This window comes from Neophocaena asiaeorientalis, unplaced genomic scaffold, assembly GCF_003031525.2.
Source record: "Neophocaena asiaeorientalis asiaeorientalis breed wild unplaced genomic scaffold, Neophocaena_asiaeorientalis_V1.1 scaffold78, whole genome shotgun sequence".
In the NCBI taxonomy this organism is placed as follows: domain Eukaryota; kingdom Metazoa; phylum Chordata; class Mammalia; order Artiodactyla; family Phocoenidae; genus Neophocaena; species Neophocaena asiaeorientalis.
This window is the reverse complement of record NW_020175018.1, coordinates 14,579,386-14,603,323: the sequence shown is the minus strand read 5'-3', so window position 1 is coordinate 14,603,323 and position 23,938 is coordinate 14,579,386. Positions and strand designations below refer to the sequence as shown.

Below are 23,938 nucleotides of genomic sequence, written 5' to 3'. Positions count from 1 at the left end.
ACACATGTGTGAACACACACACACAACATACACACATACAGCCCACAGACACACACATGCCCCTCCCGGTTCCTCATCTTTTCCCAAAGGCCCCAGCCCATCCGCCCGCCACCCAGAGACCAGGACTTCAGAGCTGCCAGCCCTGAGGGGTACTGAGTTTTGAACCCTGGAAGCTTTTTTTTTTTTTTTTTTAATGCAAATATTTAACCCCTAAATGAGCTCGAACTACACAGAACTGCATCACTGCTCTGTGACAGGAAGACTCCAGGGACTCAGGGCTGTTGCTGAAAAACCACTCATCTTGCCTCCACACCCATTTCACAGAGACCAAGAGAGGAGCAATGTCCAAAATCACCAGCACGTTGGTGGCCAGGCTCCTGGCCTCTGTCCCACCCCACGAGGAGGAGGCGGGTGGTGCCACCCACTGCAGGTACCAGGGCTCCCATGGGTCACGCCCTCTGTGCTCCAGGCTTTCTCCTTTCTCCCTCAGAGCCCTCCGAGCCCAAGGTCACATGGCTGGTGAATACCAGCGCCCAACACTGCCCACCGGGCAGCCACCTGCTTGAAAAAGAGAAGGCCAAGGGGGGTGAGGTGGGGCGCGGGGCGGGGACAGGCAGTTTTGATGGAGGGGACTTGGCTTATGCTGACTTGGCTGAAGTCAGGCTCAGAGGACAGGCCCCTGGCTGACCAGGGTTGATGCTGGGGTTGTGAGTGACTGTGGGGTATCAGGGCAGGAGGCCGGGGCTGGTGGTCCCACCTCCTACCTCCCACGTCCCGGGAGGGCCCTACAGGTTCCTTGCTGTTACCGGATACTGACACAAGGTGGCGCCCTGGTCAAGAGCGGAACGATGGCCCCTCCAGGTGGTCTGCTCCCACCTGCCTCCTACCTGGCCCTAGCTCTCTGTCCCATTCCGAGGACTTCCCTGGATCCCGTGGCATGAGGAGGTGCAGTGCAGACTACAACCAGCTCTCCTGGCTCCTGCCGGGCTTTTTGTGCCAAGTGCCAAGCTACCACTTAGCTTCTTAGACACCCAGACACCTGCCCTTCTAGACAGCACCATCCATGCACAGGGGAGACATTTTGGCCATTTTGACCCAAAGCCAGAAGCGACTCTGGCAGCCAGTGGGATCCACTGGGTGCCACAGGGAGATTTTACAGAACAGTAGAACCCATTCAACACATTTCCGCAAGCTCCTACTATGTGCCAGGCACGGTGCTGGGACCTAAACTTCCTGCTGTCCACTGGGCCTACTGGGCCTGTGTGGAGGGACAGGTGTGACCCCACTATACAGCTGAGAAAACTGAGGCTCAGAAAGGAGGTGTGAACTGCCCGGCACCGGGCAATTGACCCAGGGGTGGCTATCTCGACCCCACACTGTGCTGTAGCCCAAAGCGGGTCCCAAAGGACTGGTTTGCCCAAGACTGCGTGAATCCATGTCCTGTGAGAAAGCCTGGGGCTTGGGGAGAGGCAGGGGCCACCAAGCACCGATCCTAGGACCCTGGGGCCTTCCTCAGCCCCAGCTGTTACAAGCCCCAGGCACAGAGGGGCCCAGGGTTTAACGGGCACTCGGGGCTGGGGTTAGAGCAGATTATACTCCCTGAGTCACCTTCTGGCTGTGACCTCAGGCAACCCTCTTAACCGCTCTGGGCCTAAATTGCCCCTAATAAAAAAAAAAAGAGCTAATGCTAATACCCACCCTATAGGGCTGCTGATGGGATGAAGCGCCTGGCATGGTCCTGGACAGGAGTGGGGACCCCATAAGCCTCCATACCCACGCGCACTGCCCACAGTGACCGAGGGCGCTGAAACATGGGTGGGTCTTCTCCCCCTCCCAGCCCAGGGCGCAGCCTCACCTCTGGCAGGGCACGGCAAGCTGGCATTCTCTCCTGCTACCCTCTCCAGCAGGCCACTGGTCTCATCGGCCCCCCAGTATGGCGGCTCTGGTGGAAGGTAACGTGGCCACAGTCACACACCCAAACCCAAAGCCTGGTGCTCCCCCGACCAGGAGCCCAGGGCTGGTGGAGGGGGCATTCCCATCCAGAACCCCAGCTGGAATAAGGGGGTACAAGCCCCGCGTTCCAGCCCTCAGCCTCGGGGAGAGTCAGGGCCATGGCACCAGCTCACCCCCTGCAGGGTGGCCCATGGAACAGCCCCCAGTGTCACGCACGACCCCACGGGCTCGGGGGGCTGAGCTCAGAATCGTCCTGCCCTGCCTTCTCTGAGTGTGTTTCAAATTCATCATAGTGAAAATGCTAGCACCGGAGATCCAGAACTTTCTATGCACCAGGCACTTCACACACATTCTCTCACTGACCCCTCACATGTTACTGGACCCATGTTACAGGGTCAGAGAGTGTAAATGATTGGCTGATGGCTGTCCAGCTGGAAGGTGGGAGAAGCTGGCCCGCTGCTCTTCAGTCACCACCTCACGGCGCCTGCACCCCACCCCGAGGACGGAGACCCCCCTGGGCTGGCAAAAGCGGCCCGACACGGCTTCGGGGGCTGGGAGGAAGGAAGGGGTCCAGCAGCTCAGAAGCCCAAGCTGCTGCTGGGGAAGGAGTGGGGAGGTAAGCTCTGGGGTTCAGGGGAGACTCACCCAGCACCCTGAGCTCCACCTCCCATGCATCTACTCCAGCGCTGCTGGAGGCCTCACAGCGGTAAGTCCCAGCGTCCGAGGTTCGGATGGCCATGAAGTGGACGGAGCCCTTGGGCCCCCCGCCCTGCAGGGCCACCCCATCCTTGGACCAGGTCAGCTGGGGCTCCGGGTTGCCCTCGGCCACGCAGTTCAGGTCCAGAGCCTCTCCCACCAGTGCCTTCAGGAGCCGCGGGCCCGGCTGCACCTGGGGGGGCACTGACAGGGCCACGGGGAGGGCTGTCAAGGCAGGGGCCCCGGGTGGGGGGAGTCACAGAGCCCAGACTTACAGAGAGGGCCTGGCCTGCTGCAGGGCTCCCCACACCCCTGGCCGTCACCAACCAGCAGAAATCTTCATTGTGGGGGGTGATTGACAGTAGAACATCCCGCGTGGACCCCCCCCCGCAAGAGTAGAATCAGCCTTTCCCTTGAACACATGTGTTGCCATCAAAAAATCACTCCTCGGGCTTCCCTGGTGGCGCAGTGGTTGAGACTGCCCCTGCCGATGCAGGCGACGTGGGTTCGTGCCCCAGTCCAGGAAGATCCCACATGCCGTGGAGCGGCTGGGCCCGTGAGCCATGGCCGCTGAGCCTGCGCGTCCGGAGCCTGTGCTCCACAACGAGAGAGGCCACAACAGTGAGAGGCCCGCATACCGCAAAAAAAAAAAAAAATCGCTCCTCCGTGCTCAGCTTGCTTCCCCCCCCAGCCCCCACCCCCATCCCTACCCACAGGCTTGCACCCAGCACCATTTGAGAACCACCAGCTGGGAAACACCATCTCAGTGCTAGATGGGGACATTGAGGCCCAGGGGGCGGCGGGACTGACTCAGCCCAGGGGGCAGCATGCACAGAAGGGGAGGTTCAAATCCCAGCCCTGCCCCTCTTGGCCACAGGACCCCGCACTGGCTGGAGCCTCGGTTTCCCCTCCTCACAAAGAAGCCCTGGGATGAAATGAGATGCAGTGCTAGAGCAGCCAGCAAGGAGCCTGCTCCACAGCGGCGCCTAAAACACTGCGGCTAGACTCACTCTCAGGGTTCCCAGCTCGCTCTTCCCCTTTCCTGGCTTGGGGAGGATAGTGGGTATTGTTTCTTCTGCATTTGTGTTTTCCAAGCAACTTTCCCATCCTCCATCCCAGTTGGCCCCTCCTACGGGGTGGGTGATGCTATGTCCATTTTGCAGATGAAGAAACTGAGGCTCAGAAAGGTTGTGTGACTTGACCAGAGTCACCCGCTGCGTCGGCCCATAGGAGCTGGACCGGCCCCAAGGCTGGGTCTGTGTGACCAGGAATCCAGGTGGCTTCCGTGGGGCCAGACTGGATGAGCCCAGGAGAATTCTCGAAGACGAGGACAAGTGTCCTGGGCCCTCGGGGGAAGCTGAGGACACCCACTCCCTTCCCAGCTTCAGAGTAGGAGCCCAAAGATAAGACCATCTATGGAAGCTGGCCCCGGGCAGAGATCAGCTCCCCCACCCGGAGCCCAGAGCCTCACTGTCTAGGAGGACAAGGGTGTACAGGCCCTGCCCGCCATCCCCCTAAAAACACTTGCTGAAAGCAACAGCAGTTTCCACCGTGCTGAGTGCCTTATGTCATCAATACCCTTTCTGACAACTATGGGATAGGCATTATTACCTCTACTTTATAGAAGAAGAATCCAAGGCTCAGAGAAGCCAAGCAGCTGGCCTAAGGTCACACAGCCAGTCCGTGGCAGAGTCAGCATTCAAACCCAGCTCTGCCGACTCTGAGGCCCTGCTCATCACCCTGCTTCCTGCTTCTCTGTTTCTCTCCCATGCTCATGCAAACTCATAGAGAAGCTTTGAGCCCCTCCCTCTCTGAACGTCAGCCTGTCCACCTGTAAAATGGGGAGTCAGCTTAGATCAGGGGTTGGCTTTTTCTGGAAAGGGCTTTTTCTGAAAAGGTTTTGCAGACCAGCTGGTCTCTGTCTCAACTACCCAACTCCGCCATTACGGCGTGAAAGCAGCCACAGATGGTACGTAACCGAACGTGTGTGGTGGCACTCCAGTAAAGCTTGTATTTATGGACACTGAAACCTGAATTCCATATAATTTTCATATGTCACATTATTTGCCTTTTTTCCCCCAATCGTTTAAAAATGTAGACATCATTCTTCACTCGTGGGCCACATGAAAACGGCATGTAGGTCAGTAGTGGCTGAGGGCTGCAGTCAGAGGACCCCTGTCTCAGACAACTCATCTCCGTGCTCCTGGAGATGACAAGGTCCCCGCCTCTTTGGTGGAGTGACTCCACTGAGTGGCTTCTGTGAATGGAACCTGGACACCCAGGTGAACATGCACTCCTGGGCCCCCACCTGAGCCAGGAACCAGAACCCCCTCCGTGGGTCCCCCTCCCAACGCCCAAGTCTCCAACGCCACGGGGCCCTGCCCTTTGCTCTCAGGGGGCCTCTGAACAGACTCTCCGGGCTCAACCAAGGGGTTCAGGAGAGGGGAAGAAGGGGGGTGAGGAGGAGAGATAAGGCTTGAAAAAGACAGGAAATAGAGTTGATGGAAGAAACACTGGAGGACCATGAAGAGGTGACAGAGCCTGGCGTGGAGATGGGGGAGGGGCACGAGAGGCCTAAGAAAGATGGGGGTTGGGGGAAACGGTGTGAGACAGAGGCTGCCAGCCAGGACCTTACCTTGCACCCTGAGGATGTAGGACCGAGCAGCGGACCCCGCAGGGTTACTGGCTGTGCATTCGTAGAGGCCGCTGTCACTCAACTGGGCCTGGGCCAGATGCAGGGAGCCTGATGGAAGGAGGCAATGCCTGTGGGAGTGAAGGGCACTGGTAAGACCCCAACCGACCCCACCTCTGCCGGAAACGCCCAAGACCCAACTTGAACCAGCTGCCTCCTCCAGGCAGCCTGCCAGGACTGAGGCAGTGTCCGCCACCCACCCTTCACTCCTCCCCCTGCCCTGCCTCCACTTCCCCCAAACCACCAGGCCAAGGCCAGGTCCCCTCCAACTTGCGTAACAGACAAAGAGCACTAGGCTAGGAGTCCGCTGGCTGGGTTTAACTTTGAACCCTTCCCAGCTGGGTGAAGCAAGTCCCTTCACCTCTTGGAGCCTCCGTTTCCTCATCTGTAAAATGGGCATATTAAGAAGTTCTGTGGCTGAGGCTGGTGAACAGATTCCACGTGGGCTCAACCCAGGGCCTGGTACCTAGTCGCCAGTAACTCTCCCTCCTCTGATGCACCTGCCTACCGTTCCTCGACCCTGCCCTGAGAGTGGGGATGAGGCCTCATTTGGAGGCCCCCCCAACAACGGCTTCCAGGGAGAGGCTGCAGCCCAGAGACCCTCTGCGTCTAAGTGCCAGGTCTGGCCAGGCTCTGAATCCAGGGCTTTTCAGTGTCCTGTTGTCCGGCGTTGTATTGGGCCCTCAGGAGGAAGTTGCAGAGGTCCCCCATCGCTACACTCCCCAACCTGGCCCACCTTGCTGAAGTCACCCGGCCCCCATCCCACAGGGATCTGGGACCCCCAGCCAGGCTCCTGCAGCTGGGCTGGACCCGAGGGGGCCTCTGCACATATGATGTCACCAGCCCACATGTGCTGGCTCCGTGCAGTCCCTGCCCCCGTAGAACTGAGTTGGCAGCTGCAGCCACTGGCCACAGCAGGGCCCCAAGTGCAAGCAGCTGGCACGGGGGCGGGGAGTGGGGGTGGTAACCTCAAGGGCCAGCCCCTCCCCCGCCTATGCTCATCAGGGTACAGCTGGACTCCAGTCCCGGTCTCCACTCCCCGCTCTGCTGAGTCTCAGATTCCTCCTCTGCAAAACGGGGATGACAATAGCCCCCATCTCCCAAGCAGGTGCAAGCCAAGTGCTGGACGTGCACTTATTAAACAGGTCAATATTGCTGGCAATTCACTCTCTGGACAACCACGGGGGACTAGCTGTGCTCTGCTGGTTTTCCGTCTCTCCATATGTAAAGTGGGCTTGTAATCCCCCTACCCAGCAAACCCTTCGTCCAGTTTGCCCTGAGCTTCCAGCAGGCACCTGGGGCAAGTTCTCTGAGGACAGTTGTGAGTGATATACCAGGCAGTGGTCTCTAGAGCCCAGGCACTGGGCTGGGACAACTAGGTCCGACCCTGTTCTGCCACGTGCTTGCTGTGTGACACTGGGCAAGTCACTTAACCTCTCTGTGCCTCGGTTGTCTCCTTTTGGAAAAAAGAGACAACAGTGGTACTTAGCCATCATAGGGTTGTCCGGAGAACTGAGAAACCTAATTCACGGCACAGTGCCTGGAACAGACGTACTCAGCAAAGGTCAGCTGTTATCATGGTGACGACAGTGTATCCATGACGATACACAATGCAGTTTTGCATCATTTAAAACTCTTATATAAATGGCACCACGTGTATGTGTGTGGGTCTAATTCATTCACTTTTCACTGCTGTATAGTCGTCTGTTGTGTGATCGTACCACGATTGGATTAATTTGTTCTCCTTTTGGTGGGCACTTAAACATTCAGGTTTTTCTTTCCTCCCTCCCTCTCTTCTTTCCTTCATTCGTTCTTTCTTTCTTTCACCACCAGAGTCCTCTGCACACTGATGTATGTGTCCCCACGCACAGGAGCAGGACTCCTGCGTCACAGGCTCACACACCATCAGCTCTCACAGGTAGAGAGGCCATCACTCCCCCTTGCAGAGCAGGGCTTCTTATCAGAATCTTCCAGCTATATGTGAAACATACAGATTCCCAGGCCCCGTCCAGAGACTCTGATCTGTGGGGGGAGGCTGGAATCGGGGTTTTACCAAGGTCCTCAGGGGGACCACCCCTTGGAGTACTGCCCCAGGACACAGGGAAGTGCCCCTGCCCTGAGAAGCAGCCCAGCGGAGCAGATGGGAACAGGTCTTTGACAGCAAGTGGCCCCCGCATCCACCACCATTCGGCCTCTTGAAGGCTGACCTTGGGCCAAGGACTCCGTCTCCCTGAGTCCCGGTGTCCTCACCTGGGATCACAGGAGACGGCACGTATGGCGTGACATGGTGCACACAAAGCCCATGGTCCCTGGGACATAGTAAGTGCTCAATAAACAGCCCTGCTGCTAGCAAAAACCACGCCCCCCTCAACATGGCTGTGTTTCGCCACCCAGCCCCCAATCAGCTGGGCAGCCCTAAGTAGGTCCCTTAATCTTCCAAAGCGGAAGAAAAAAGGAAAAAACAACACAGATGCTTTCTTGTCTCAGTGACAAGTAAACATTTCCCCTGTGTGGCTCCCCTCCCCTGGCTTGGCTTTTCTCATCCACAATTTTTTTTTTTAAGTTAAATAATGTTGACATCCACCAAACACGAGCCAAATCAGTTTGAGGCTGAAACATACACACTGAGTCACACCTGGTGCAGGGACACGGTTCCCTCAGGGGACTTTGCTACAAACCTTGACTAGCCAAGCAGGGACGCATGGGTCAGCAAAAAGAGGTCTAGGCTGAGCACCAGAGTTCTGGATCTGACGTGCTGAGCCAGCCCAGGCAGGGCAGACAACGTCTCTGAACCCCAATTTCTTCATATTTGAAAAGGCTGCTCTGGAATTCCTTTATCTCAGAGGTTGCCTTCTAGTTCTTCTAAGAATTTTAGAGAAGTTGCTTCCTCCCTCACCAAGCCCTTAAAAGGATAGGAAGTGGGAGCTTCTGGGATAAAAAAAAAAAATAATGAAAGAAACTTCCAAAAGTAGAAACAATTCTCAACAATAAATGTAGGCATCTTGTCTTTCTCATGATGATCCCCAGGCCATTTCCTAGAGAGGGAAGGCTGCTCGCTATACCACAAAGGAGGAAACGGAATGAATGGAAGTTCCATCTTATAAATGGTCAAGCTGAGGCCTGCAGAGCCCTCCCCATCACAACCCTCACCACACCGGCTTGTGACCACCTGTCACTTGTCGGCCCTAAGAGCCTAAGAGGACACATCCCCAGCCATCTTATTTGCCTTTGTATCCCCAGAACCTAGCCCAGACCTGGCACAGAGCAAACCCCACTCGGACCAGATATAGGAAAAAGGTATGGGGCCTGGGGCAGACCAAACAGGACCTAGAGGTCTAGGGGTTGCAGGGCAGCCCTTCCGCACCGCCCCCGCCCCACGCCCCCGGCGCTCTCTCTCCACATTCCCAAGGCTCCTTGGGGTTTGGGGGCTGCAGCCCCGGGAGGGGTGTCAGGGGCAGGGGGGAGATGGGAGGAAGTGGGGAGAGCGCTGCCGTGTGCCCTGTGCCTGTGGCGTAATTAGCAGTGGCCTCCCCGCTGAGGCGAGAGCAGCCAGATGGCTCCGTGTGGCGCCAAGATGAAAACATGGAGAGGTTCGAGGGGAATTTCCTGTTTATGACCTCCACTGCGCTCGAGGCTTCACTGTTGGCTGTGAGTCTCACACAGCCATGCAGATGATGGGGGACGGGGAGGGAGATCCACCTACCCTGCCGTGTCCCCCTGGTCCTATGAGCTCCGAGGGGGATGTATCCGCCTGGAGAGACCAAAGGGCATCTGATAAAAAGTGCAAATCCCAGGCCACACCTTCGCTGCAACCCAGCCTGGGGTCCCCTCTCCAGCTCCTCTGCGGCTCAGGAAGCTGCCCTTGCTGCCCCAGCCGGACCCCTTCTCTCACACACTCCTGGAGGCTTTACAGCATTTAACACACCTGTAATCACCTGTCGCTGTCTGATGGCTCCGTGAAGGGAGCGGCCAGGTTGCCCAGGTGGTTCCTGCCATGTTCCCAGCGCTTAGCACAGGTGCTGGCCCACAACAGGTGCTCGATGAATATTTGATGGCAAATCCCAGCTGTCCCTGTCCATACACGCACCCCTTCCCACCTTCGCTCACACTGTTTCCCACACCCCACCCTGTCTCGATGCTGCTCTCCTGCCCCCAGACCCCCTTCAAGGCAGCAGAGCCTCTAGCTCCTCCATGAACCCTTCCCTGACGAGGGCAGGCAGGTCACACCTCCCCTGCTCTGAGTTCCATGGAGCCGAGTTCAGCCAATTTCTCGTACATTCATTCATTCACTCATATGACAAAGAGCCACTGGGTTCAAGGTGGGCCACCGGGGTGAAAGAAATGCACCCCGTCCTCCGGCTGCTCAGAATCTGGGTGGTTGGCCTGCGCCCAGGCCCTCTCGCTGCGTCCCATGCTCCCTCTGCTGCCCCCGTTTCTAAAGGGCCCATCCAACCTCACTGTGTGAGCAGAGCCTTCTGGGCGGAGGCTGTCAAATGAATGAACAGCACGCCCTGCAGAACCGAGCCCACCAGAGGCTGATCCTCAACCAGAGCACGCAGTGCAACAGTGCTCAGCAGACGTCCACCACGTGCAAATACATGCTGGGCGCTTGTCTGCTGGGCCAGGGCGGGGTCTGAGGCTGCAGCAGGGATTGCCCATTCCCCCCCCCCGCCCCCAGCACCAGTCAGCCTGGACAGCACCTTCAACCACCAGGGGCCACTCTGACCCTGACCCACACCATAGACCCTTATAAGGAAGCCCCAAACGGAAACCCCAAGCTGGAGCAGTTTAGGAAGAGGGGCCTGATATCAAGGAAAGGGCCAAGCACAATATATGAGCGAGGGGGAGAAAACACATCCTCTGAGCCCATGCAACATAAACCCAGAGATGCTGACAGGTGACAGCTGTCTACACATGAGCGCTTCCTACGCGCCACTGCACAGCTAAGCACTTCGTGCATACTGTCACTTGAAACGCTCAACAGCCAAGCCGCAGATCCTACTATCATCGCCCCTTTTGCAGAGACCCAGAGAGACGAAGTCCTGCTGTCCATGGTCACCCAGCCACCAGGCCAGGAATCAGATGAGCTATGAAGATTCCCCCAAGGTAAAGACCCCACGAGGGGCCCCTGGGCAGTCCATGCCATGCCACTCACTTCTAAGGAGGAAGCAGCTTTTCTCCTGGATCGTCAGAACCCAGCTGCAGCCCCCCAACCTCGACACTGGGCCATGAGAGGGAGTGGGTGTGCCGACTGCCCTGCAGCATCCTCGGGGTGCTCTATCCTCTCCCTGTCCCCTCCCCTCCCCCGGATGCGGCTGGTTTGGCCCTGTGTGGGACCCTGGCCGGCTGCCCCCGGGAGCCAGTGCTGAAGCCAGGAGTACTCGCAGCTGTCCCAGATACACATCAGAACCAGAAACAAACATTGTTGCCTAGCAACACCACCTCGCCCCAGCATCCCTGGGCTGAATCATGGGACCAGAGCCACTAGGCACTCTCTGGCCACCATCGCCTGTCCAACCCTTTCATTTCTCAGACGGGAAGACTGAGGCCCAGAGAGGGGAAGGGTCTTGCTCGGGTTCATTCAGAGAGTTGGGGGCAAGGCTGGGATGGGACCCTAGGTCTTTTGCTACCTGATGTCACACACAGCCGGAGCCCATGTCTTCTCTCTCCTAGACAGTTTCGGCACAGTCCTGGGCACATGAGATGCTCAATAAATCCTGCGGACTTCAATTCTGAATTCACAACTCAAATGGCCCTTTCACAAACAGCAGTCCCACAGGGTGAGAGGCACCCGATAACCATTCCCAGCCTTGGACTCAGCCATTGGCTTTCAGGACTATATCCCAAGGAAATGACCCAGGAGATAAAGAGAAGCATTTGTGCAAAAATGTTCCAACAGCCCCATTTATTACCGCCCAAAACTGGCAACGGAGCATCTGCCCCAAACAGAGAAAGAGCTTAGCAACGATGAGAGCTGAACGCCCTGGAATGTTATCTTGCCCTTTAAATGGAAAGCAATGACGTGGGCCAGGATGAATCTAGAAAATGGGTAAATGTGGAAAAATATCAATGATAAGGGCAGAATGGAAGAGGCACTCAATTTAATTCTCTAGAAGCATCTACAAGAACACACTGGAAGGGGTCATGGACACAGGTGGGTGGTTTAGAGTTTCATGGGTACTCAAGCTCCTACTGTTTTCTTTCCATTAGGACTTGCTGACTCAGGAGGTCAAGGCTCCCTGAGTTCAGAATACTCTCTAGAATCTCCAGAAAGAGCAGTGGCCTGCCCGACCTTGGCCCAGAAGCCTGATATGTGTGTGTCCACGTGTTCTCATGTCTGCATCTCTGCTGCATCTGTGTGCACGTCCACATGTGTCTGTATCTGTGTTGGTGTCAGTGTGCGTGGCCGTGTGTCTATGTGTGTCTGTGTCTGTCTGTGCTCCTGTCCACGTGTATTCATGTCTATATGTGTCCGTGCATGTCTGTATATGTCTGTGCATGTCTATGTGTGTCTGTGGGGGTGTGGGTGTGCATGTTAGGGCCCAGCCTGGGAAGTGAGATCAGGATCCCAGATCCCTACACCCCATGGCTTCTGTTTCCCCCTCAAGGCACTGGGCGTGATGCCGCTCACCCCACCCACCTCCAGGATGGCCAGCAGGAGAAGAGGGCCACCCCCCCGCCGCCCAAACAGAAATGCAGGAGGCCTCAGAGGCTCGGCCACGTGGTGGTTCTCACCCCTGATTGCACCAGAGTTACCAAGGAGCTCTGAAGAAGCACCAGTACTGGAGGTCTGTTGGTGACCCTGACCGCAGCCCTTGGTCAAGGCTGGCACAGGGTCGGGAAAGAGAGGCCCCGGGCAACCCGAATAGGTTCAGGCCTTCCCCCATCCGAGGACAGAGAAGGGGGCCACCACAGAAGAGGGGGAAGCTCAGCCAGGCAGAAGGAGCACAGAACCTGGAGGTAGACGAACACCCACGACTCATCAGAATAAGTTCTCAAGCTTCCAGAACGGCAGCTTTGAAGCTGAGCCTTGGGGGTCCCTCGGAGAAGGAAGGGGAAGAGACAGAGGAGGTAGAGGAGAAGGGGAGCAGACAGACAGCAAAGCTACCCCCGCACCATCACTGCTCCCTGTGTGTTTCCCGTGGGTTTTTAAAAACCTGCATCTTCTGTCTGAATGGCTGTGGGACTAAGGGGAGCTGTGTGTCCGGCAGAAGAGGGAGCTTTGTTCTGTGTGGGGAAGCTGTCAGATGCCACAGGGAGAGGCCCAAAGAAGCGCGGGGACCCAGAGCCCGCAAATGAAGTGTCAATACAATCAAAGGTCTGTGAGGTTATTCACAGTCGCCAGCAAGTGGAAACAGCCCAAGGGTCCATCAACTGGTGACTAAATCAACAAAAGGTGCTGTATCCAGGCAACAGAATATTATTCAGCCAGAAAGAGGACCAAAGCCCCGACACCTGCTCCAACATGCAGGAGCCTCAAAAACATGATGCTAAGTGAAAGCAGCCGGACACAAAAAGCCACAGAGCGCACGATTCCATTTACATGAGACGTCCCGAAGAGATCAATCCAAAGACAGAGAGCAGATGAGTGGTTGCCGGGGGCTGGGCTGGGGCCGGGCAGGGATGGGAAGCGTCTGCCAATGAATGTGGGGATTCCTTTGGAGGAGGGGGGTGCTGGAAATGTTCTAAAGTTAATTGTGGTGATGGTTGCACAACTCAGAATTTACTTAAAAACACAGAATTGGAAAGCATGCCATTTATACCTCAATAAAGCTTTTCCATTGAAAAATGTTGGGGAGAATTAAATAACACATAGGATGACGATAATTTCTGAAAGCTGGAAATGATGCTTTCGTTTATAGCAGCAGCAGGAAAATGCTGTCAAAGTGATTTTCCGCCACTGACAACGTACTGAGCATCGCACATCCATCACTGCATCTTGAGAACAGGGTTTCAACCTTGTCCACTTCACAGACGGAGAAACGGTCCAAGAGGAACCAGCAGCCACCCGAGGCCACACGACTAATACAGAACCAGCCGGGATCCACACTCGGCTCTGACGAACTCCAGGCTCTGAGCCCTTCACCCCAGCCCCACCCTCCAGGCGTATTTTCCCACCTCACGTAGGTGAACTCCTGGCATCTCAGAACTCTCAAGAGAAAGCCGCAAGCCCGGCACGAAGTGGAGGGGGCCAGGGGAGAAGGGACAGAGCAAAACTCAGGATTGCAAAAGCAGCTCTCACAGATGTACGGCTCCCGGCGGATCTATTAACGCATCACAAGAAGGAGGGGTGAACAATGGCGGTGTGCCATTTCAGTAACAAAACATAAATAAACAAGCACCCGCCAGGAGGCTGCCCAGCCAAGGAGCCAGGACCAGGCTTTCTGCGGAGAGATGCAGGCTCCCCAGACGACCACTCCCTCCCCCCTACGACCTGGGCTGCAGAGACACCAAAGGGTGCGCGGATGGGGGCAGCACAGCGCCAGCCCAGCCCCAGGACCCCAGCCGCGTGCAGGCGTGCAGGCTTCAAGGACGGGAGGGCGCACCAAACAGATGATCTGAGAGGTAGAGACCCATGTGTGGGTGTCGGGAGTGGGATCTTGCACAGCAGGCTGCTCTGAGACCTCCTCCACCTGGAACTTCTCAAAGGCCTCGCCAGGGCTGATGTCACCGGCCAGAGCTGCCCCCTCGCCACAGCCCTGCTCCTCGAGGGTCAAGGGTCCCAGGAGTCTGAGGCCTTCTTGTCTGGAACCACCCCACCCGACACCCCTGCCTGGGGAGGTGCAGCCAGGCTTTGAAGGATGCCCAAGCACCTCCTCCCTTTCTGCCCACTCTCAGGATCCCTGAAAGCCCCGCTGCCAGACACCTGGTCTGCGGAGCAGGCAAGGACGGCGCACGTGTCTCGTTCAGGAGGCTGTCTCAACCGCGGCATCACTCTTTCCTAGCTGAGTGACCACAAGCAGGTCACCCCACCTCGCTGAGCCTCAGTTCCACTCAGTTCTGCTCTGCTGAGCAGATGGAAGGCGATCCTGCACGCAGCGCCCCTCGGCCGTGCGTGAAGCACTGCGTGCGTGTTATTTCAGAGGCCTTCCCCCTCTGAAGGGCATCCATGCTCCCTTAAAGGTCAATGGCCAAAAGTGCTGTGTGTGTAATCGGATTGCATGCCCCTGGGGGTGTCCACAGGGTCCCACACACTGGCCGGGTCACTGGTCACCTGGAGATCAGTTTCCTCAAACCCCAAGCTCTGTCCATCCCCAGACCCAAGGCCCCGCAACTGGGGTTACCTGTCGGTGACGGGTGGCACAGGGAGGGAGTCCTTGGCCCAGGTCACCAGTGGGGGTGGAGAGCCCTGGGCTTCGCAGTCCAGGGTCACCTCGTCACTGGCCTTGGCTGTGACTCTCAGCGGCTTGTCTGCGTCACACGACCCATTCACAAGGATCCTGGGCTTGGCTGTTGGTAGAATCATGCAGGGGGTGTGAACAGAGCAGGGAGTCAGGGGTCGCGGCCCAGAGGGGACCAGCATGGCTCCCCCAGGAAGCTGAGGTGGCACTGCCACCCCAGAGATGCAGAAGATGGGTGGGCTCGATTATAATGGCAGTGTAGGTTTCAGGGTGGGCTCAGATCCAATGGTTTCCCCTAGTCATACCCCACCCCACATGTCTACCCCCTCCTCCCGCTGGAAGCTCATCTTGCTTTGATGACCCTGACATGGTCCCTCCTGCCCCAGTGTCCTCCTCTTGCTTCTCTCCATCCTGCTTCCCTTCCCTGGGGACATTCTGGCAGGTTCTGTCCTCCTTCTCCTCTCTCTCCCTTCTCGCCCTTGATGATCCCATTTATTCTCAGGAATAAATGGGATTAACCATCAGATGATGCCCAGTTTCCCTTTGTGCCAAGGGCCCCAGGGAAACACTGGTTCCAAACAGTTCAACACACAGTTAATTATTTAATCACAGTTGTGATGGGCACTAAGAAAGGGACATTCCAGAGAGTTCACAGCAAGGTGATTTGACACAGCCTCAGAGATCAGAGAGAACTGAGATCTGACTGACTGCAGGTAAGGGAAGGGCATTCCAACAGAAGGAACTGCACATGCAAAGGCCCTGAGGCAGGATGGATCATTTAAGAAACTGAAAGGAGGCCAAAGGGTCTGGGCACAAAGAGCTGGGGAGAAAGGTGGGCGAAGGGGCTGCCAAGATGGGAGGGGGTCCAGTGTAGGGCCTTGGGTCTTTCCAAGCCTTGTGAATGTGACACGTTCCCCCCATCCGGTGGCAAAGGGCTGAGTTGGAACCACTCTTAGAGCATGCCCACATTACAGGGGACAGTGCTCTGAAGGACAGCTTTGGTCTACATGCCCTTCAGATGTGAGGAATTTAGAGGCAGGGTTGACGAGATGCAAGGAGGATGCAGGTGAGGTCAGATTGTCTATGCCCCTGCCTCAGTGCCTGCCAAGCCCCTCTCCCAGGACAGGGGCAGCCATCACTCACTGTTGACAGAAAGCTGCATCTCCTGGCTGGAGAAGCCCACGGCGTTGGTGGCTGTGCAGACATAGGCCCCTGCATCCTGGGCAGATGGCCGGGCGATGACCAGGGTACCATCCTTGCTCACATTGTAGTGGGGATCCCTGGAGGCCAGGGCATTGGTTTCCTGCGGTAGAGTCACAGGTGACATCAGCAGAGCCCACACCCCACGGCGATTTGCATCATTCCTCTTCCCATGATGCACTGGGCCTACCTCTCTGGTTACCTTTGTGGTAACAGGCTTCACCTACCTTGGTCCAGGTGACGGTAGGGGTGGGCACTCCTGAGGCTACACAGGGGAGAGAGGCTGGAACACCTTCATTGGTGATATGGTGGGTGGCAGTGGGCTGGATTCTAGGTGGCACTTTTAAAAACAAACCAATTTCATAAACCAAAGTTCACAGCAGCATTATTCGCAACAGCCAAAAGGTGGAAACAATCCAAACAGAGGGTGATGGATAAAGAGAATGTGGTGTGTACGTGTGGAATATTATTCAGCCTTAAAAAGGAATAAACATCTGACACGTTACAACATGGAGGTACCTTGAAAATATTACGCTGAGTGAAATAAGCCAGACACAGAAGGACAAATACTGTATGATTCCACTTACACAAGATACCTAGAACAGGCAAATTCATAGAGACAGGAAGCAAATGGTGGTGGCCAGTGGCTAGGGGAGGGGGAAACGGGGAATTGGTGGGTACAGAGTTTCAGTTTGGGAAGGTGAAAAAGTTCTGGAGATGGATGGTGGTGATGGTTGTGAAACCGTGCCCTATAGGGTTAAAAAAACCCATCCTGAAACTGTGCCACATGGGATTAACAGAAATTCCTGGCTTGTCTTACAGCTTGCTAACAACCCCTCTGCTTGAGCCGCCTTCACTTAGCAAGCTCCCTTAATTGTTCGTTGCAGATTGCAGACCCTCCAAGCTTCATGTAGCCTAAACAATAAGATGTTTGTCTGAGTTGTTTTCCAGGAACTTGGTGTCTAGTTCAAGCTCAAGCCAGCTAAGACTGGTTGGGACCACAGACCCTAAAACTGGGCCTGCACAGGTATCTGGTGAATGACCTTTTGACATCAGAGGGCCAAGGACCCCACCATCAGATCATGCTAGGCGCCTCCATTTTTGAACATGCATCCCATGAAGAAGCATGTAACCCAGATACACCTGCACAGAACACTGACTACCTCACCTTTTCCCTACCTGCAATCACCTTCCCCACGCCTAAGACCGCCCTGCTTCCTTATCCCATAAATACCCCAAGCCCCCGGGCTTTGGGGGGGTGGACCTGAGGTTTGTTCTCCTGTCTCCTCGCTTGGCTGCCTTGTGAACACATCCTTTCTCCGCTGCAAACCTCGGCGTCTCAGCCCTTTGGCTTGCTGTGCATTGGGCAAACGAACCTGGTGGTACAACAATGTGAATGCCACTTATGCCACTTAATTTATGCCACTAAACTGTAGGCTTTAAAATGGTTAAAATGGTAAGTTTTACATTATGTATATTTTATCATGATTGTTAAAATTTTTTTATTTTTTGGCCATGCCATGTGGCATGTGGGATCTTAGTTCCCCGACCAGGGATCGAACCCGTGCCCCCTGCAGTGGAAGCACAGAGTCTTAACCACTGGACTGCCAGGGAAGTCCCTATTTTATCATGATTTAAAAAAAAAAAAAAAAAAAATTTTAACAGAAGACAGCCACCACTGCTGTAAATTCATGCCCCAGACATAGGGCAGCCTGTGTTTAGGAACAAGCTGTACCGTTTCTTAACTGTGGGACTTTGGATAAACCACTTAATCTTTTGGTACCCATATTCCCTGGTCAGCTAAAAAGCTAAATTAACCCTAATTCCCTGCTCACTCTCTGGGGATGGACGGATGAGAAACGGCAGAAAATAGTGTTCACAGGACACAGTGAACTTGAAAACAAGTGCAAAATCTGTCCTGGGCACCATCCAGATCTGCAGGCATTAAAACAGGGCGGGAGTGGGGGATGTCTCCAAGAGGAGCAGGGGAGGGGGAAACGGGCATGGAAAAACCAGAACCCGGAGGGAAAGCCAGAGGCCAAGGGCTCTGACGATAACACTCAGTTCCTTTAGGGTGGGAAATGCCCTTCTGGATTTTCCCAGGTGGCAAAAGCCAGCAAGTCGATTAGCATTTGTTGAACGGAAATGAAATTAGCCAAGAGAGACCGCTGGATCACCACTGCACAGAGGAGGCTGTGCGGCAGGGTGGGAAGTTAGGGGGTGAGGCTTTCTACAGAGGCAGCCTCTGCTGATCCTGTGACTTGGTGAGTTACCTCCATCTCGGAGGCTCAGCTTCCTTAACGTCAAAGAAGCGTGGAGTCTTTTAAACCCACCTCTTGGAGCAGTTAGGAAAATTAAGTAAAACCTGCACACAACCTCTCAGAGGTCTGGCACATGACACATGCCCAACCTTTGATCACTCTTATTAATTGGAATTATGAGGAGACCGGACAGCTGGGTTCTAAACCCAGCCTCTTCTGCACCTCAGTTTTCTTCTACAAAATGGGGAATGATGAGTTCTTCCCGCTCATCCCTCCGGGTTTTAATAAAACAAGTGAAACAAACAAAAAGAGGATATTAACATATGCGGTAAATGACAAAACATAACCAGACTTAGTTTAAACTTCTTGTTTAAACTTCTTGTTAAAAAGAACGGTGGTACCTGGTGGGTGGGTGAAGGGAAACAGGGACTCTCCAATGCTGTGGGTGGGAAAGTAACTGGGCAAAATACACGAAAAGCCCTAAAAATGCGCAATCTCTGTGAGTCAAAACTCAGAGATTTAGGGAAAGAACTGGTCACGTGGGCAGAGGTGGAGCATGAGGATTTTTTTGTTGCCAGACGCGCAGGCTCAGCGGCATGTGGGATCTTCCTGGACCGGGGCACGAACCCGTGTCCCCTGCATCGGCAGGCGGACTCTCAACCACTGCGCCACCAGGGAAGCGTAGGCATGAGGATGTTTATCCCCAGGTGTTCATGCTGGTGAGAAACAGGACACTAGGGGACAGGTTAGACACTCCTGGCTCATCCAAACAGGGGACATGCAGCCTTAAACCACTGCTTCTGCGTATTACTGACAGAAAAGAGTCATAAAATATTGTCACAAGAAACACTCAGGTTGCAAGACAGTAATATTACCTGGTTCCAGTTGGTTTCTAACTATTTCTATGTATGTATACACAAAGGATTTATACCTAATTTATATAAAGAATATATATCATGCAAAAATAATTTATATACAACATATCTAAAGAGTATATATAATGTATATGTTATATAAATATATACAGTGTGTGTATATGTACATGTGCAAATTCACGTGTGTATAAAGTATGAAAGATACACACCAAAACGTAAAATTATTCTGGTTCTTCTTAGCTACTGGTATTAAGGGAGGTTGCTTTTTGTTTGTTTGGTTTTGTTTTGGGTTTTTTTTTGTGTGTGGCGGGGGGGGTTGTCCAATCTCTAAATTTCTTACAGCGAGTATGTACTATTCGTGCAATTTGTCTAAACAGAGATGTTCAAGGTCAAGCTCCCCCCGGGTGCCCTCCCCCATCGCATCCTGCCCCCACCACTCCGGGACTCACCCTGGACAACCAGCCGCACGTCCCTGTGCTGAGAGCCGGCCGCGTTGCTGACCAAACAGGTGTACCTCCCTGCATCCTCCAACAGCGCTTGGTCAAGGTGGAGACTGCCATCTGCTCGGACGGAATGCTGGCTGCCCGGTGGGAGCTGGTGAGGGCGAGGAAGCACCAGCTTGGGCGGAGGGCCCCACTCAGAGCCAGCTGAGACAGAGCACCCCAGAAACCTCACCGCCCACCAGGCCAGCAGGGAGCAGCCTGGACCGAGAGGCCAGGGGTTTGGAGAGGGTGGGGGAGTCTGGGGGGGCGGTGATGCTCCTACCCCTTCCCTGATATTCATCCACCCCCCCACAGACCCTTAGGGCCAGGTGGGCCCGACCCCCAGCCCCCAGCTGACCCCACTCTCCCCGGGCCAACTGGTCCAGGGCAAGACACCTGACCCAAGGGGACTGATGGGAGCTTCTCCCAGGAGTGCAGGGTTGGAGCCAGAGCCTTTACTAAGTCGGGGCTGAAGCTCCAAGGCCCTTGCACACTGAGGCCACAGAGAGGAAGGACAACCCGTCTGTGGGGAGAGAACAGAGCCATGCAGAGCAGAGCAGAGGTGTGGCCGCATCAGATGTGGTCCCGGAGAGAGAAGCAGAGAAAGCCACTCCTGATGGGTGCCCACGTCTGTCCCCATCAGGACCGGGGTGGGGCAGGTGGCACTGGTCCAGAATGGGGCCTGGGGCAACCTCTATAAAGATGTCCAGCCAGTCCATCCTTGGTGAGGGGCCCCAAAACCTTTCCACCAGGCCTGAGCCTGCTTTAAGCCTCCCTGTCCCTGTTCCACGAACCCAACCGCACATTCTGCACTCCGGTTCCGGGAGAGGCTCCTGGGCTGTCTCGGTACCAGGCCCTTTCAGGCTGAGTGAGCTTGAGGGGGGCTCTGCTCCTTGCACTCGGCAGCTGGGCAGGCACAGGTCCACCCAGTATCCCCACTGAACTAAACGAGCTCTGCATCTCCAGCCACTTCCTGTCCTGGTGTGGACAAGGCCCAGGGCCACCCCTCCCCACGTGCCCATCGGATTCTACTGAGGAAGGCTCCTCACCGCCGCAGCCTACGTGCCCAGGCAGGGTCCTCCTCGGGGTCATATCTAATTACACAGGCTGCGGAAGGAGTCACCCACTCGAGCAGCCTCGGCAAAGCCTTCCTGCTCCGGGAGCTGGACCCTGTCTGCACTGCATCAGAGACTGGAACAACAGGCCCGGGACCAGGGCAGCCACCTGGTCACATAGTCACTGCCTCTCTGGGTGTCCAGCGTCTGCTGTCTGCTGGGGCGAGGGCACCTTTTTTATAGCTTCCAGGACACAAGGACCGCGGGTTGTCTGAGGATAGGCCAGAAGGATGGAGGAGGGAGAGGCAAAGGAGTGAATGGCAGAAAGGAAATAGAGGGAAATAAAGAAAACCAAATGGATGGGAATGGGCGAAGCAGCCCCTGTGCACCAGCAGTGTGCCAGGGAGCTGGGGCAGATGCTCAGCAGCTCGGGTCACGTCTCTGCCCTGGAATCATCCGAACGGGGGTGACGAACGCACTGCGTCTGTGCCCCCGCCCGCAGCACTAATGATGCACAAGCTCCTCTGGCCAAGGACTCTAGAGGGTGAAGGATGCTATCAGTGCGTTATCAGAGAAGGTTCTGGAAAGAAGCAGGAAGGAAGAGGACATTCCAAAACAGGGAAACCGCAAAGCAGAGACCGAGGTGTGAACGTGACAGCACCCTCCTCCCCTGCACCCAGAGGGGCCCTGCACTCACGGGCTGGCCAGCCTTGAGCCAGTGCCTCTCGGGGAGGGGCCTCCCAGCCAGGATGATGCAGGGCAGGGACACGGGCTGCCTCTCCAGCACCCGGACGGTGGAGGCACTGCTGGCGATCTGTGGAGGTGCTATCGGGAGAGGAGACAGTGTGGGTACACGAGACTCCTGTGGGTGGGCATCCGGGGGACAGAGGTCCCCACTCCCCACTGTCTCCTCCCCAGGGAACCAGTGGAAGCATCAGGATTGGGGACCCTAAAGGGTCAAAGGGCGCACTTCTTGGGGCACGCTGCCCAGGAAGTAGGGGTCCAGATGCTCCTCCTGGAGAACCTGGCTGTGGACACACCTGTCCCAAAGGATGGGCAGTCATGGGGGGGGGTGTGTCTCTGAGGGTGCCTGGTGTCCCCCCCAAACCCTCCTCTCCAGATCCACCAGCGAACCATGTCCAGTCACAAGGAGGTGGGCCTCTGCCTGGACCTTCCCGAAGACATTTTGAGCTTCACAGACATACGGGGCCTGGTCTTCAGGAATCACACCTGAGGGGCAGGAAAGAGGCAGGGCTGACTGTCAGAGCACATCACGGCTCCAGCCCCCACAGGCTCCAGCTCCCCAGGTGCAGACGCGCCCTTGTCACAGTCTGGCCCTGCAGAGGTTAGGTAGGAGGGCTGGGATGGCAGGGAGGAGAGGGATGGGGGATACAGCCAGTCCTTGGAAGGGTGAGAAGGCCTCGGCTTGTTCATGTGTAGCATGGGGATAACTTATCAATAAGTGCACACTGTAGTGTGACTGGGAGGGGTCAATAGATAATGCAAACACAGTGCTCAGCATCGGCCTGGCACATAGTAAATAGGAGCTGTAGTAGTGATGATGGTGATGGTGGTGAGGACGATGGTGGTGGTGGTGATGGTGAGGATGGTGGTGATGGTGATGGTGAGGATGGTGGTGATGGTGATGGTGAGGATGGTGGTGATGGTGATGGTGGTAGTGGTGATGGTGGTGATGGTGGTGGTGGTGGTGATGGTGATGGTGATGGTGGTGGTGGTGGTGATGGTGAGGATGGTGATGGTGAGGATGATGGTGATGGTGATGGTGGTGGTGGTGATGGTGAGGATGGTGATGGTGGTGAGGATAGTGGTGATGGTGAGGATGGTGAGGGTGGTGGTGATGGCGGTGTGATGGTGATGGTGGTGATGATGGTGATGGTGATGGTGGTGATGGTGGTGGTGGTGAGGATGGTGGTGATGGTGATGGCAGTGATGGTGAGGATGGTGATGGTGGTGATGATGGTGAGGATGGTGGTGATGGTGATGATGGTGATGGCGGTGATGGTGAGGATGGTGAGGATGATGGTTACCACATATGACACTATGTGTCAGGAACTGTGCTAAGGGATTTACGTGTATTATTCACGCAATAGCTCCTTAAGGTGGCCTGTTATTAAACCCAGGTGGTGCGTATTGTCATTATCACTATTGTGACCAGTGCGGAGTAGTGGGATGACGTGACCAGAGTCACCCAACTGACATATGACCCTGCAACAGCCTGACCTATGGTCAGCACTGGGGGTCAGGGCCCTGCTCCCGGCCACCCAGTCTGGGGGCTGAGGGTGTCGGAAGCCATTCTGTCTCCCCGGCCCACCCTCCCTCAGCCCCAATCTCTTACTTTCAAAGAACAGCACTCCTGAATCGGGCCGCCCAGTCGTGCTGCCCTGCCCGGGCCCCAGTAGCTGGCCATCTCCACGGCGCCAGGTGACCATAGGGGACGGGCGGCCCGTGGCCCGGCACACCAGGAGGGCGCTCCTCCCCAGTTCCACGGTGACATCCTGGGGCAGCTCTGTCAGCTGGGGCGCATCTGCAGGGAGGTGAGCCGTCAGCCTCACCCAGCCCCCAGGGCACTGTTCGGAGGCCTCTGCCTCCCCTCCGGTCGCTGGGGGTGTTTCCCTCTTCCAGCCGCGCCCTCATGAACCTGACTCATATCCAGGGCTCCCGGGGCCAACTTGAGTTTGGCAGGTCCACCCTGAAGAGCTCCTGAGGATGAGGAGAGCAAGTGCCCTTTGGCAGGGTGAAGTCCTCACACCCTACGTGGGGTCTCAGGGACCCCGCTTTGCCCAGCCATACGGGGGAGCAACATTCCTGCTTCTGCTCTTTGCACCTCCTGGGAAGCCCACCTCAGAGGGGCTGCAAGTCACCCTCAGCCACAGGAGCCCCACCAGCTCTGCGCGTCACCTCCCTTGCCCTCTTCCTGGGCCACGGGGGCTTCCTTTCACGGGTCTCCTAGACTCCGGCAACCATTTGCCAAAGAGCCAACTTCGTGGGGAGGTTCTAGCTCATCTTTACCATGCTTCATCCTTCTCTGCTGTTGAACGTGTTGTAGAAGCACATAAGTCTCTACTACAAAATCAAAAGAAGCCTATAAAGAACTTGATCTTATACTTTATGGTCCAAATGGGACACTTAAGAGTGAAAAGAGCCATATTAATAATTCCACCAGGATAACAGATGCAAACAAGGGCAGCCCTGCTGACCTGAGTTATAAAACATCCAAGCAAAAAAAAAAAAAAAATCCAAGCAACACACGAGGATTTATTTCCTTAACTTTTGCTCCACACACTCTAAATCCCATGCCCTTCCACAAGGTAACCACTGTTAATGGTTTGTAGTGTTTCTTCCAAACATTTTTTCTAAGCATT

The 23,938-nt window shown here is 55.6% G+C and overlaps 1 protein-coding gene across 1 annotated transcript in view; it reads right to left on the bottom strand.

The window, feature by feature from the left end:
• Positions 1–23,938, bottom strand: part of HMCN2 (hemicentin 2) — a 149,524-nt gene that overhangs the window by 76,162 nt on the left and 49,424 nt on the right. The window contains exons 17-26 of the mRNA XM_024762540.1: positions 22,912–23,100; positions 21,690–21,785; positions 21,253–21,380; positions 19,468–19,612; positions 16,110–16,222; positions 15,826–15,985; positions 14,626–14,791; positions 5,285–5,412; positions 2,599–2,853; positions 1,856–1,942 (exon numbers count right to left, since the gene is read on the bottom strand). Coding sequence (XP_024618308.1) covers positions 1,856–1,942; positions 2,599–2,853; positions 5,285–5,412; positions 14,626–14,791; positions 15,826–15,985; positions 16,110–16,222; positions 19,468–19,612; positions 21,253–21,380; positions 21,690–21,785; positions 22,912–23,100 — 1,467 coding nt within the window. The remainder of the gene's footprint in view (positions 1–1,855; positions 1,943–2,598; positions 2,854–5,284; positions 5,413–14,625; positions 14,792–15,825; positions 15,986–16,109; positions 16,223–19,467; positions 19,613–21,252; positions 21,381–21,689; positions 21,786–22,911; positions 23,101–23,938) is intronic.